The 466-nt window shown below is 65.9% G+C and overlaps 1 protein-coding gene across 1 annotated transcript in view; it reads right to left on the bottom strand.

Annotated features, from left to right (window-relative positions):
• Positions 1 to 31: 31 nt before the first annotated feature.
• The window catches only part of LOC104623202 (class I histocompatibility antigen, F10 alpha chain-like), a gene marked incomplete at both ends in the record, with an annotated part of 792 nt that continues 357 nt past the window's right edge, over positions 32 to 466 (bottom strand). Inside the window, 2 exons of the mRNA XM_010290217.1 lie at positions 32 to 136; positions 220 to 466. The exon at positions 220 to 466 is cut by the window's right edge and continues 1 nt beyond it. Of these exons, the coding sequence (XP_010288519.1) occupies positions 32 to 136; positions 220 to 466 (352 nt within the window). The remainder of the gene's footprint in view (positions 137 to 219) is intronic.

Here is a 466-nt window from a genome sequence, read left to right as displayed (position 1 = left end):
ACCCCTCTGCCCCACCACCCCAGTGCTTTACCCCATTTGTACTTCCAGCAGGCCAATCCGGTGATGGTGGCGATGACAGCCAGGACGGCGACAGGAAGAGCCACCGCCAGCACGATGAACAGGTCGGACTCCGGCTCTGGGGGAAGAGCAGGGCCATGAGGAGCGGAAGGGGAACGACCCCAGCCCACCGCTCCAGACGCCCAAGGCCTCTGGGCTCACCCCACGCAAAGAGGCCGGGCTCGAGCAGGCTGGCGTGCTCCACGCGGCACCGGTACTTGTCCTTCTCCTCCGGGCGGGCCTCAATGGAGGCCCAGGTGTAGTAGGTGCCGTCGCTGTTGGGTGTGACACCGCCCCGCTCGGTCTCCTGGTCCCTGACCTCGCTGTCCTTCAGCCAGCTGACGGTGATGGGCCGCGGGTAGAAGCCGTAAGCACGACAGTACAAGGTCAGGATCCCGTCGGCCCCTTT

The sequence above is a fragment of the Phaethon lepturus genome, unplaced genomic scaffold (genome assembly GCF_000687285.1).
Source record: "Phaethon lepturus isolate BGI_N335 unplaced genomic scaffold, ASM68728v1 scaffold48166, whole genome shotgun sequence".
Classification (NCBI taxonomy): Eukaryota; Metazoa; Chordata; class Aves; order Phaethontiformes; family Phaethontidae; genus Phaethon; species Phaethon lepturus.
Note: the sequence above shows the minus strand (reverse complement) of the source record. Positions and strands in the feature narration are given on the sequence as shown.